Source organism: Dipodomys merriami, unplaced genomic scaffold (assembly GCF_024711535.1).
Source record: "Dipodomys merriami isolate MVZ:Mamm:240054 unplaced genomic scaffold, mDipMer1.0.p SCAF_2, whole genome shotgun sequence".
Taxonomy (NCBI): Eukaryota; Metazoa; Chordata; class Mammalia; order Rodentia; family Heteromyidae; genus Dipodomys; species Dipodomys merriami.
In genome coordinates, this window is record NW_027203381.1 from 19,043,305 (window position 1) to 19,055,447 (window position 12,143).

Consider the following 12,143-nt stretch of genomic DNA (forward strand, 5'->3'; position numbering starts at 1 on the left):
GTGGCCATCATAGGTCCAACCTGTGACCACGCCTCTTACTCCTGGCTTGGGGACTGCACGCTTAGGGAGGGATCAGACCCGGTCAACCACACCCCTCAGTCTCCAGGAGATCTCCAGCAGCTTAAGGGCAGGTTTCCCAGCGAGAGATGTCAGTGAGATGTTTCTTGTCTCTTAGAGAATATTCTCTGTTCATTAAAGCTAAAACCACAAGCCTTCACCTTTTTTTCTAAGAATAAACTCCCTACAGGGGAATACCTCATTTTAATTCGTCAGGCATAAGCCTTTTTGTTCTTTCTTTGTTTTGGATTTCCATCCAGAAATAATTTATGCACGTTCAAGTGGGGAGAAAAGAAACCCTCCAATTCCCCTTTTGCACAAATAGCTGCACACAACAAATATTGTTCTACACCTGGATTTTTCTTTTTTTAGCTTAAACTGTATCTTGAAGACCTTTGTACATAAAAAAAAAAGCCTGGTAGGAAGTAGATGCACACATTTCCTGGTTGCAATCTCAATACCTTGTTCCTATCCAGGGACTTCTTATCACTCCTTTCCTATCCTTTGTGTGTCCCCCAGTGCTCGGAGCCCCACGACAGAGCCTGGTTCATGGCTCCGGGCACTGGGAACAGCAGCACATCAGTGTGTTGTCTGTCACAGCACAGCTGGCTTGTACACTCAGCCACTGGGGAGAAGGAAAGACTTGTGAGCTCAGGGAGCCTCCTGGAGGCCATGCTGTTAAACATGCCCATAGGTCCTATTCTTTGAGGACCCTGGTGCTGCTTGGAGGTCAGCAGAAAGAGTGCTTCTCCTAACCTGTGAATGGGCACTGCCCATTCCCAGGAAGAGGAAATGGGGGGGGGGCGGGGGGAAGGTGAGCTCTCCACTGGACTCTTGAAGGGATCCAGTACGTGGGTCAACGGAGTACAGCTGTGGCGGCTATATGGAAATCCTGGACTGGCAAGCAATCTCCAGACTTCGCCAATCTTATCTCATAAATCTGAGCCTATAAGCACAGGCCAGGACTGACCTATCACAAGGGCTGACAGGAAAAGAAATGCCAGCATCCACTGGTCTCTCCTACCTTCGATCATTTCTCCTCCTCCGGAACAGCTTCTTGGTATGTGCAATCTCCACTTCATGGGGCATCGGGTGGTAGCCCTGTGATATGGGGAGAGAGGGGATATGAATAACTTCTGCAAGATCAGAGCGGGTGTAGAGCCACAATGAACATGACACATCCAAGACAGGAGGACAAGAGAGCTTAGGCTCTGATTGCCAAATCCAGACAGGAAAATAGGAAAACACTAGCCTCAGTGAATTTCCCATTAGGCGAGAGTGCTGGAATCCTAGCCTCAAAGGATGGAGGGGAATCAGAATTCATTGTTACACCCTCAAATACAGGTGAGGCTGCTGAGTACAAAGAGCTGGGAGAGTTGTTCCATATCTTACAGAGAGGGGATAGCAGGCCCTGTGGAACCCCAATCCAGAACACTACACATACTCCTCCACAAGGGCTCCATACACAATCGCTCTGGCTGTAGGACAGGGACAGGCTTCCCCTTCCATCTCCAGTTTCCTAACAAAATGAGAATGCCATGACCTTCTGTTGTGGGACTGAGAGGATCAGGAGATGATCCTGATCCTAGGCCAGGCTCTCCTGCACAATTTTACCCAACAGCCTCTTCTCCTTATATTATCTGGGAATTATTTAGGGAAAACATGCAAATTGCTAAATGCTTTTTTAAGTTTCAAGGGAGGGAGCAGGGAAATTCTAAAGATGGTCTTTTGCATATTGTCCTCATGGCAACTACTTCTACATCCACATCAAGGTTGAGAAGAGACCTTCTACTCAGAATGCAGGACCTTGTGTTACTGAAAATTCTGTTCTTTCCATGATCCTACCATCTCCATCCCCCACAGGAAAATGTGCTCTGATGGGGACCTGGCCAAGACCACAGCCATTCCACTGGGGAGCCTGAGGTAGAATAGGGGGTACCTAGGTCTGGTACCTAGGGGCCTGGGGGAGAGGTGACCTGGCTTGGGCCTGGAGACCCAAGTATAGCTCCTGACACAGAGGCTCAAAGTAAGTGTGACCACCTGCATATCTAGACATAAACAGGGTTAGAAAGAAGTCACATAGCCCACTCTGCTAGAGAAGGTCAGTGGGCATCCATTTGGCCGCAACCTCAACTTAACAGGCAGAAAGACTGAGGTCCAGGGAGATCATTTAGTGCATGCGTGATGGCAGTTCTGTGGGCTGCAGCCCTGTGCACTGGGGGCCATGGGAGGACCTGACTGGTCTGTCTTCACTGGGCTCAGCCTCCAATCAGGGTGAGAGGTGGGCAACATTATGATCCTAGCTGTGGTAACAGGGGGAGGACAATAGGTCAGGGACCTTGGAGTTACAGCCATTTGGCCCAGACATCTATTGAGTTCAGGGAGGGAAAGACACATTTCAAACTATATTTTAATGAGCATCCTTCCTTCCCACCTCCTGTCTTTCTTGCTTCTAATAATCTAACCAAAAAGGCATGAATGAATTCCGGGCTCCAGGCAGCCACAATGGGTCTCTGGGGACTTTAGGATGTGCTTTGTTTAATGGTTTTCTCAAAGGATATTATTTGTTTTCTTTAATACAAAACGCAAACAAGGAAAACCACCAAGTCTTCCTCTCTCATTTCCCCTGTCCCACCCTGACCAGGCTCTCAGCTGGCCCCTTTCCCTTATTCTTTCCCTCCCTCCCTCCTTCCCCTCCTCTCCCTCCCTCCCTCCCTCCCTCCCTCCCTCCCTCCCTCCCTCCCAGTCTGCCCAGGTCACTTCAGGAACACATGGGGTGTGCCTCCAGTAGACAATGGACAGGAAGCTAAGGCTCCCTCCCGAGCTGGCAGCAGAATGGGATCTCAGCTCTGGGGCTGCACAGAAGGAGCTGCCCACAGAACTTGGCATAACACAAGTCAGGAGATGCCAGACTCCTCAGTCTGGCCTCACGGTCCTGGGCTCCGAACTACATCCTGGCTTCTTCCCACAATGGCAGTAGCAGTGCAGAGCTGCCCTCTGGACTTGACCTCTTCAGAGATCCTCACCTGCCCCCAGAACTACAGAGATCATACAGCCTCAGGGAAAGTGCCCTCTGCTCCTGCCATGTGATCTCCAGGGCATAGCCCAGTCCATGACTAGTGAGAATGGGTGGTTTGGTAGATAGGGGTACTTGATGTCAGGAGTGACCAATGAGGAGTCTATAAGAAAGGAGTCTCAGTTGCTGCTCCTGGTAGCCTGGCCAGGACAGATGGTACACTGGCTTCAGACTGGAGATGCACCTACTTTTCAGACAGGTGCTACCTTTCTGTCAGAGCATCCTTGAGAATATCCAATGGCCCTGGCTCTTTGCTCAACTCAACTCCCTGCTCTGAAAGAGGCCCATGTGGACATCAGTCTAGAGACGAGTTCCTCCCCAGGAGCAAGAACCAGTCTTGGGTTCTCCAAGGTGCCTGTGGTCATCCCGCAGCCCATGTGCCCATGACCCCATCCAGGACTGCCACTAGGCCCAACCCGTAAGAGGGGTTACAATTACATGGGCAAGGTAATGAGTACATTTCTTATCAAGCATTGTAGCCTCCTCCTTTGTTTTCCCTTCCCATCCCTTCCCATCTCCTCCCCCCTCCTCAGCTTCTTTAAGAGACCACACTCCTTTTGGCTCTGAGACCTGGTTAAAGTTCTTCCTCCGTCCAACCCTTCCCATAACTAAGCGGGCCCCAGACACAAGCAGATTATAAAGACTGCAGGTAGGGATGGAGGGATGAGAATTCTTCTACATGGGCTGGCAGAGCACAGGTGAGACAAACATGCACACACACTTACATGTACATATGCATGCACACAGTACTTATGCATGTGTGCGCATGCATGCGCTCTCTCCCCCTCGCTCCCTCCAGAGGTCAGTGCAGGTATAAGATACAGCCCCAAGGAGCAACATATTATTGTTTTGGTTGTAAAATCAGTCCAGATACACTGGGCATTCCGAGGAATTAAAGGCAGACCCCAGCAGAGCTCTGGTCCTAGAACTGGCTGGGGTTACGAGGGCCTTGATCCAAGATGACAGCTCTCCCCTCCCCTTCCACATGCATCTGTCTGCCCATGCGAATAGCATTACCCTTTCCCTCATCTGTCTATCCTATGATGGTGTGTGTGCACACGGGGGCTTGAACTCAGAGCCTGGGCATCACCCTTCCATTCATGTGTCCATTCTATGACTCTGTGTGTGTGTGTGTGTGTGTGTGTGTGTGTGTGTGTGTGTGTGTGTGTGTGTGTGTGTGTGTGTGTGTGTGTGTGTGTGTGTGTGTGTGTTGGTACTGGGGCTTGAACTCAGGGCCTAGGCACTGTCCCTTAGTTTTTTGCTCAAGGCTGGTGCTCAATCACTTGAGTCAGGGTTTCACTCCTGGCATTTTGGTGGCCAATTGGACATGAAAGTCTCACAGACATTCTTGCTTGTGCTGGCTTCAATCTGCGATCCTCAGATCTCAGCCACTTGGAGCAATCATGGTTCTGACCCATGGATGCCAGGCTCCTGTAATATGTAGTCACTATGGATGTGGTGATGAAAAAAAAAAAAGCCAGTACTTACTTCTGTAACACACATTTTAGAGGATGGAGAGCACCAAACAAGCATACAGTATGTGTAATAAGTGACAGTGATTTGCTATGGAACCAAACTAGGCAGGCCAGGGAACGAGAAAAGCAGGGGTGAGGTGGAAGGTCAGGAAGACCTCTTATTCTGGGAATAGTGAACATCCATCCATCCATCCATCCATTTACTTATCCCTTCCTCCATGGTTTTTCTTCACCCAACAGTAGTTGAAGGCCTATTATGTACATTAGATGGAAAAGACCACAATGAAAAAGACTCCATCCTACTCCTAGAGGGGGGCTCAAGGAACCACAAACAAGGAATCTATTCTATGCCATGGGTTACAACCAGGGAAGGGACCCAGGACACCTCCTTGGAGAGAGTCCAGGAAGACTTTGCCAAGGGGGGGGGTGATACTAATTTGAACCCTAAGGTATTGATTAGAGGCAGGAGAGCGAGCAAGCCTGGGTTTCAAGAGACAGCACTGGCAGTCCTGACAAAAGTATGGCTTGGGGCCCTTTGTATATAGCCCTCTTTACCTTGTGCAGTGGTTAGAACTGTATCACCCTACTGCAAAAGGTTTCTTATGAGTCCTCATGCTGGGTGCTTTGCATGTGACATTGGGAAAAAGAGTCTTGCAAATATAATCAAGCCAAGATGATGTCATGTAAGATTAGCTTGGAGCCTAAATCCAACCAGTGGTGTCACTGTAAGAAAAAAGTTTGGATCCTAAGACCCAGCAGAGGCTGAGGGAAGATGGAGACAGAGTTTGGAGTGATGCAGCTAGAAGCAAGAACTGCCAGAGTCACCAGAAGTAAGGAAAAGGAGCCTAAGAGACCCGGATGGTCCTAGCCCCGGGAACTGAGACACTTCTCTGTGGCTTTGGTCCAGAGAAGTTAGTTTTCTTTCTCACACAATGGCTCTTTAAGAAGGAAAAATGCTAGGCAACAGTGGCTGACACCTTTAACCCTAGCTACTCAAGAGGCTGAGATCTGAAGATCTCAGTTCAAAGTTAGCCCAGGCAGAAAAGTCTGTGAGATTCTTATCTACAATCACCCTCTAAAAAGCCAGAAGCGGAAGTAGGACTAAAGTGATAAGAACTGCAGCGTTGAGTTCAAGGCCTAGTATGAACTCACACACAAACAAGAAAGTCCTAATCCTGCTATGTTAAGCTCCTTCCGATTTCAGACTAGAGCTATAGCACTAAATGTGTGACTTTACTAGTGTGGGCTGGAGAAGACTGAGCAACCCAGCCCAAGCCAAGAGAGTGGCAGGGGTCTTGAGCAAAGAGGTGTCTACACCAGGCTCCTGACCAAGTAAGCTCGGCTCTGTACTCATTGACATATCCATCTACCCCATCACACCTGGAGAGCAACTCTTCCCTTTGGCTTTTGGAAATTTTGTTCATGAGATTTCATATTGACTCTCTCAGGCTCCAGTACCAAGAATGACTATTAAACACATGGAAACCACCGGCTTCCTCCTCTCCTGAATATACCCTGTCCTGGTGTGGAAGGTATCACAGATTGTCTGGCGCTAGCGGATAGCCAGTGCCTGCCATGCCCTCTGGGCAAGCCATGAGCATCGTGGTGCCACGATAGATCCTCCTGGCTGAGTCCAGAGCCTGCTAGCTCAGGGCTGGCCGTCTCCCACCACCTCCAGCCCAGCTTGAGGAGATGTCCTAAGAAGTAAACACCATGAAAATCCACAGCTCAGCTCTTCTGACAAGAAGCTGGTCTTAATAGCAGAGGCTTCCTCCCGCTGGGGGTCATGTTTTCTCATAGCTTCTAAGAAGTTATCCTACCCAGGTCTTCCACGTGGGCAGGATGTGTGGGTCACGTCCAAGCATTAAACAGGTAATGTTTCTAAAATTCCTGGAATCTCTAGGCTGCAGGGCTATTCAGAGAAGCTGACCTGTTTCAGAAAGAAGGGCAAGGGAGTGGGCAGACTCACCCATGTTTAAATGGGTGGTTTTCTAATTTTTTTTTCTTTTAATTTATTTATTTTTAATCAGCAGAGACTCTTTAAGAAAACAATGCCTTAGTTGGAGTCCCGATAGAAAAACATAGATAAATGCTGACAGGGAAGAGACCCAGAGGCTGCTCAAAGCCTTCCACCATCCCTTGCCACAGCCTCCCTCCAAATGAACTTAACCTTGACAGATATGAGGGCTCTGTGGTGAACAAAAAGGTTTTCTACATGATGGACTTGATTTTGGGACCCTGGACAGGTTTCTGTGGAGCCAAGGACCCCAAGGGACCCCTTGGATCCTATGCAATAGCCCTGTTCATATGTAAGGAGCGGCCCACCCAAAGGAAAAGCGTCAGCCACTGCCCCCACCACCCGCTGGCCTTGACAGACACTTTCAACTTCTATTTATGGAAATGTAGCAGAAGGCAATCTGGGTTGGGGCCAGAACCGGGGCCTTCACTGGGGTTTTGAGTAGTATGAAGAAGGTCACTTGGGGACATCCATTGCCCCACTCCACCCATGTGCCTGCCACCCCACCTCAACATACAAATTCCTTGGCCTAAAGCATCTTCTCATCTCTATCTATCCCTGAGATCCTATCCAGCCTTTGCCATTAGCACAAATGCCCAGCTTTGCAAAGCCAATCCAAATTCACGTGAAAACGAATCCATTTGGCTGCACAGTATATTGGGTGAATTTGTTAGCCCTCTATCCCATGGCATAGTCTGTCCAGGTATTGTTCATCTTTATTCCCACAGCCAAGCTATAAACTCTTAGGAGCTCAGGGAGCCATGATTCCTTCCCATGTAGCCTCTGGGGTCTGCCATAGGGCCTTGTGGACCTCCAAAACTGCCTTGAGATGAAAAGTTAAGATGACTAGTGACCCTCAATGGGCCAGAGTTGCACCATGTACATTCTACCTATCACAGGCTAGGAGAACCCCCAGGTGATGCAGGGACCTGGCCAATCGCGTGTGGTCTATAACCAGACAATAGCTCAGCTGGGCAGGAAGTCACATCCTTGATGGCTTTATCAGCTCTCAAGGCAAGATAGCAGTAGTTTGGATCCCTTCCCCCACCAATCCTCAGCCAGACTAGATCTCTGAGGACCAAGGCAACTGTTCACTGGTGACTTGGTTCTAGAAGCAAGTCAGCAGACAAGTCTGGTCAGGCTCCAATGCTGCCTCTCTAAGCCAATAGCCACTTTTCATTGCAGGAATTAGGGAAGGTGCAAGAAACTGAAGAAGATGACATACAGGAATGTACCTGGCCAGTTCTGGAATATAGATTTGCTGTGCCCAAATAGGAATGTGCTCAAGGCCAGCCTAGTCCATAGTGAGAAGGATCCAAAGGCACCCTGCATCCACAGAGCTGAGGCCAGACAGACTGTGGCGATGACAGTGTCCACGAAGAGAGAAATATATCTAGAGGATTCACACAAGCAATAGAGGCCAGGACACTTGAGACCAGGAGTGCCATCCTGGCAGTTCAAGGCATGGATGCATAACAGGATCCTGGAGGGTAGACCAGCCTTAGCTCCCAATGGTCTCTCCTGGGTTACAATCGTTGATTGAAGAACCCAGGGACCACTCTGCTCTGTTGTAGATTTGTGGGTTGACCATAACAAAGTCTGGGGGATTCCATGGATTCCTTGGGGTCCTATCTTCCCCTTAGCTCCACCTCTAGCCACATTTTAGGTATCCAAGATGCTCAGTGCATCTACAGACAATGAAATGGCTAGTTGAGAAAGAAGAGAAGACAAAACAGTTTGGGCACCTGGATAAATCCTGCCTGCTCTTCTACTTTTAATATCTATTTTCTGGGCCATCACAGGGTGGCAAGGAGATTAAGACAAGAGATGGTAAGGTGAGGCTGGAGCATCCTGGTGCCAGGTCACACGCGGAGGAGCTGGCCCAACAATGAGGGGAAGCCAGAGGGCAGGCTCTTTCCTGCCCCTCCAGGCCTGCCCCATAAATGCACTCCCTCTAGTGAGTGAGCAATTCCATTTTCCTGGAAGATGTTCAGAAAGTCTCCTTGCCATAGAAGGAGCGGACTGATGTCTGCTGGAGAATAAGCTATCACAGTGATAAAGTGAAAATCACAATGACTCATTTCTTGAGATAGACACTGAGTTAAGATTTTCATATATATATATATATATATATATATATATATATATATATATATATATATAATGAATTTAAACCTCTTGAAGCCCTGCTCCATCCTTTACAGGTGAAGGAAAGGAAGGTGGGATAAATTAAATAGCTTATCTAAAGAAACCAAGCAAGGATGGAACTCAGGCATCAACTCAAAGTTCTCTAAATGCTTAAACATATCTGTACAGGCTGAGGATCCAAAATAGTATAATATTCCTTTAAGTGCCAGTCACAAGACCAGCAATCTTACAAGTTTCTACCTGAAATCTAAGGCAGGGGACCCATGTTTATGGCAGGTCTCGAATATTGCAAAGTATCATCACCCAACAAAGATGTCGATGGAGTTAGAAAATGAATGAACACAGAATGAAGATTTTTTTTTTTTTGGTCAGTTGTGGGGCTTGAACTCTGGGCCTGGGTGCTGTCCCTCAGCTCTTCAGCTCAAGGCGAGTACTCTACCACTTGAGCCACAGCACCAGTTCTGGTTTTCTAGTGGTTTATTGGAGATAGGAGTCTCATGGTCTTTCCTCCCTGGGCTGGCTTTGAACCACGATCCTCAGATCTCAGCCTCCTGAGTAGCTAGGATTACAGGCGTGAGCCACCAGTGCCCGTCTCAGAATGAAGGTATTTAAACAAGCTATGACCCCCACTCATAGTACACACACAGTTGAAGCACAAATTCATAGGGTTGCTGTTATTGGGTTTTGATACTACATACCTCATTAATTCCATCTCTTTCCTGTATTATTATTACTACTACTACTTTATCATTATTATTTTTTTCTTTATTTTTGGTGCTGGTACCAAAGTTTGGACTCAGGGTTTAGGTGCTGTCCCTTAGCTTTTTTTGTTCAAGACTGACACTCTACCACTTGAACTACACTGCTACTTCCAGCTCACTCTACCACTTGAACTACACTGCTACTTCCAGCTTTTGGTGGCTCATTGGAGATAAGAGTCTCACAGACTTTATTGCCAGGCTCAGATCTCAGTGTTTTTAATATCTAGGATTACAGACAAAGCCACTGCTACTCGGCCAATCTCTCTCTTTCTATATCAGACAATGATTGCTGTCAATATGAGCTAACTGCTATAACAGTAGTTTAGCTAATTGCTGAGCTAACTGTTAATATGGTCAATACCAAGGGAAAAGAAAAGACCTGCTAGATAAGAGTGTCATCCAAAATTAAAATTACAGGAATTAAAAAGTATAATTGATCAGTTGCCAATCAAGAAAACAGACCTCCATAAAGTTCCTACAAAGCTACTTACAGAAAAATTTCCACATGGAACTATGTTTTAACTGTAGCAGGAAATTAAAATCTTTTTGGTAAATTAAACAATTACCTTCAATGTGTTAATTTTTCTGTGAATCCAGATATTTCAAGAACACAAATTGCACTTTTCTAACCACAGCTTACTCCATCATTTCAGAATTTTGGTGACTTATTCCCTTCCCAGAAAGCAGGCTGACTTTCTGTCATGTGGGTGAGGACTGTTAAGGGTTCCTTGCCACATCAAAGGGTCTTTATGGGTGACCCACACCAGGGAGCCATTGGTTTGGGTCAGCAGGCTCAGTAGACAGAATCAGCTCTGATGACCTACTTGGTATCTATTTCCCTCCATATCACTGGAACAGACAGTGATTTGACCTACTTTTAGGAACACCATGATGGTTCAAGAAGGAACAGAGGAAAATCCAAGAGTCTGGACTCAAGATATTGAAGCTCAGATTCCAAACACTTCCTGGCCTCTACCTCCATTCCTCTACCTCTATAAGGCTCTGGAAGCACAGATCCCTGCCTTCATCCTCTCTAGGAGCTCTGCTTTTGTAGCCACTTCTAATTGGAAACCATTTTTCTTGGACAGGAATGGAGCTCATCCCTGTCCAGGCTGTCCAACCTGTGGAGTCTATCAAATTTTGATGTGGATCTCCAGAGCTTCAGCCCTTGAACAGACAATAGCTTGGGTATGGTATACTAGGATCACCCAGAGAGAATTCTTAGGGACAGAGGGTGGCAGCTTGCAGCACCTACTACCAGGGCGCTTCACCCCAAGGCCTGGGAGGACTCCCATTATGACCCAATCAGGACTATCAAGACACTCAGCTTTGCTTAAGCACCATTAAAAGCCACAGGGTCTAAGGAATTGTTTAAACAGTGCCAGCACAGGGGAGGATGCACAGCCTGAAGTTCAGAAGTCTAGGGCAAGGTCACACCGTAGTACAGGGGCTGGCAAGCTTGCCTTATAAGACATCAAATACTATTTTAGGCTTTGCAGGCCATGTGGTCTTTGTCACAAGCACTCAAATTTGCCATCTTATAGTAAAAGCAGACAGAGCTCTGGGGCCATGTTCCAGTAAAACTTTATTTACAAAGCGATCAGTGGAATGCTGGCTAAGGCCCTCAGTCAGAACCCAACCTACCACACCTGCTCTGGAGCTTTGGGGGAGGCTCACTGCAGTGCTGTCCTCTCTTCTTCCCAGTCAGTTATGGTTTCCTGCATTCCACACTGTCTTCACTATTACTTTCAGGGAAGGGCCCTACAAACTCAATCGCCCCCCCCCCCCCCCCCCGCCCCAGGGAGACAAATGGATTGTATTTACATTTTCTTTTTTCTTTTCTTTTCTTTTTTTTTTTTGGTTGGTCAAGGGGCCTGAACTCTGGGCCTGGGTGCTGTCCCTCAGCTCTTCAGCTCAAGCCCAGCGCTCTACAACTTGAGCCACAGTGCCACACTTCTGCCTTTTTCTGCTTAGGTGGTGCTGAGGAATTGAACCCCTGGCCTCATGCATGCAAGGCAAGCACTCTACCACTGAGCCACCTTCTCAGCCCGTGCAATTACATTTTCATCAGTAAAATCCCCAAGGTGGTGGCTTTCAAGTCAGCTGCTCATTGACAGCTCTGGGGAAACCTGCATACTTCCTGTTGCCCACGTCCCACTGCAGAGAACTCTGACAGACGAAGTTGCAGGTACTGCCCGGGCACCAGAGATTTTAAAAGCTTCCCAGGAAATGGTCAAGTTGAGAACCACTGCCTCAGAGCCTGAGGAAGCAGGAGGCACAGCAGTTTGGATAAAGCTAGCTAAGCAGTTGGGTTTCAGCTCCTGGGGGCTGAGGAGTAAGAGGAGAAGACATACCCAGACTCCAGAAACCTCATCACATAGCCAGAGCTGGCAATGGCAGATTCCATTATGCTCTGGAAAGATCTAAGACTTCATTTTTAAAATTGCCTTTGATGAAAAATATGGTTCCCTACTAGCCATATATGCTCTATTAACATGTTTTAATCACAAAAAGAAGATAAGAACCTAAAAGGCAGTCAATCAATAAATCCTATTTAAAAAAAGGGGCAAGATCCTGCTTGAGAGTGTAATCTACAAGTGAGACAATGT

At 47.5% G+C, this 12,143-nt stretch overlaps 1 protein-coding gene across 4 annotated transcripts in view; it reads right to left on the reverse strand.

Annotated features, from left to right (window-relative positions):
- Ctif (cap binding complex dependent translation initiation factor) overlaps positions 1 to 12,143 on the reverse strand; it is a 231,771-nt gene that overhangs the window by 127,102 nt on the left and 92,526 nt on the right. For all 4 annotated transcript variants that reach the window (XM_070029184.1, XM_070029186.1, XM_070029187.1 and 1 more), the window contains exon 7: positions 1,082 to 1,158. In XM_070029184.1, the coding sequence (XP_069885285.1) occupies positions 1,082 to 1,158 (77 nt within the window). The remainder of the gene's footprint in view (positions 1 to 1,081; positions 1,159 to 12,143) is intronic.